Consider the following 1,556-nt stretch of genomic DNA (forward strand, 5'->3'; position numbering starts at 1 on the left):
TTTCCTGATTATTTACTAATTGTAGTTTTCAAAAAGAAAGAAAAAACATCCCAGTCAAATGTATCTTAAAGAGCCTGGGTTTGCTTCCCAGCACTGGGGGAAATCCTTTATCTAAATAAAGAACGCACTGAATCATCATTCTGCCTCTTGGCCTTTAAACTTTCCCCAAGACATGGGATTGTATTTCCTTTTCCAACTTCAGTAAGTAACATTACCAAAGTTTGTGCTTTTAAAATCTTTTTTTATGCTTTCAGCCATCTTGGTGCCTGTGGAGGCCTGCTGGGAACAGGACTTCTAAAGGACAGTATGTCTGGAAGGCTGTGGTGCAAGGCCACTTTTGCTGGCTATAAGCAGGGTGTCCAGAACCAGAGAGAGCACACAGCTCTCCTTAAAATTGAAGGCGTTTATGCCAGAGATGAAACTGAATTCTACTTGGGCAAGAGATGCGCTTATGTGTATAGAGCAAAAAACAACACAGTGACACCTGGAGGCAAACCAAACAAAAGCAGAGTGACCTGGGAGAAAGTAACTCGGGTCCATGGAAACAGTGGCATGGTCCGTGCCAAATTCCGAAGCAACCTTCCTGCAAAAGCCATTGGACACAGAATCCGTGTGATGCTGTACCCATCCCGGATTTAAACCAATGAAAAGTAAATAAATAAAAGTGGATTTGTGCTCTTGTATTTTTTTTACCAGAAAAAAAAAATAAAAATAAAATCTTTTTTTATTTTAAACTAACTATACTCATTCGCTCATTTAGAGAAAGAGATAAAGAGAACATGTGTGCCATTCCACACTTCTGTATGGAAGTCAGAGAATGATTTGTGGGGGTCAGTTTTCTCTTTCTATCACATGTGACTTGGGAATTGGAACTCAGATGGTCACACTTCGTGGCCAGTACCCTTATCTGCTGACCCATCTTGTGGACCCCCAGAGTTTTCTTTAAGTTACCAAATATCACTCATTACAACAGCCCCAATATTTGTAAGTGCTCGTGGACATGAGGAGGAAGAGCTACCTCTGATTTGAACTCGACGCAGAAAGTTGGTTACCTACAAACATACAGGACCAAGTTCCGGTTATGTCCAAACCTCCCTCCAAAGATATATCTAAATTAGTAGACTGTTGGCAATATGCATTTCATCACCAAAGAGCCAAGCATTTATGAGGACAAGCCTTCCAAACTCATTAACTTCGATGGTGTCCAGAATGCTTTTCTGAACAGGGTTTCATTAGTAGGAAACGAGTCTCTACTTTCCTTGTTTTGTGTTTTTTACTCACGGAGTCAAAAATATAATCAGTTATCTACCTTCTTATTTACTAACCATTTTTCTGCCCACAGTGCTGTAAAAAAAAAACCACAGTCAAACACATGTAAGGAAGATAAATATGGAGTATAAAAAAACCCAAAGGGGGTAAGTTGTGGGCATAAAAATGAGTAACATCAGAGCTAGAGATTAAGCAGTTGAATATGTTGGTGTTTAAAATAGAATGGCTCCCCAAAGAATTGATAATGCTCCATTTAAGAAAAGAAATGTTTTCAAATTACTCTGGGT

At 39.3% G+C, this 1,556-nt stretch overlaps 1 protein-coding gene across 1 annotated transcript; it reads left to right on the plus strand.

The window, feature by feature from the left end:
* Positions 1–267: 267 nt before the first annotated feature.
* LOC142845093 (large ribosomal subunit protein eL33-like) lies at positions 268–683 on the plus strand. The gene has a single exon (XM_075963847.1). It carries the CDS (start codon positions 307–309, stop codon positions 637–639), a length of 333 nt encoding a protein of 110 aa, XP_075819962.1. The 5' UTR covers positions 268–306; the 3' UTR covers positions 640–683.
* The last annotated feature ends 873 nt before the right edge of the window (positions 684–1,556 follow it).

This window comes from Microtus pennsylvanicus, chromosome 2 (assembly GCF_037038515.1).
Source record: "Microtus pennsylvanicus isolate mMicPen1 chromosome 2, mMicPen1.hap1, whole genome shotgun sequence".
NCBI classification, from domain to species: domain Eukaryota; kingdom Metazoa; phylum Chordata; class Mammalia; order Rodentia; family Cricetidae; genus Microtus; species Microtus pennsylvanicus.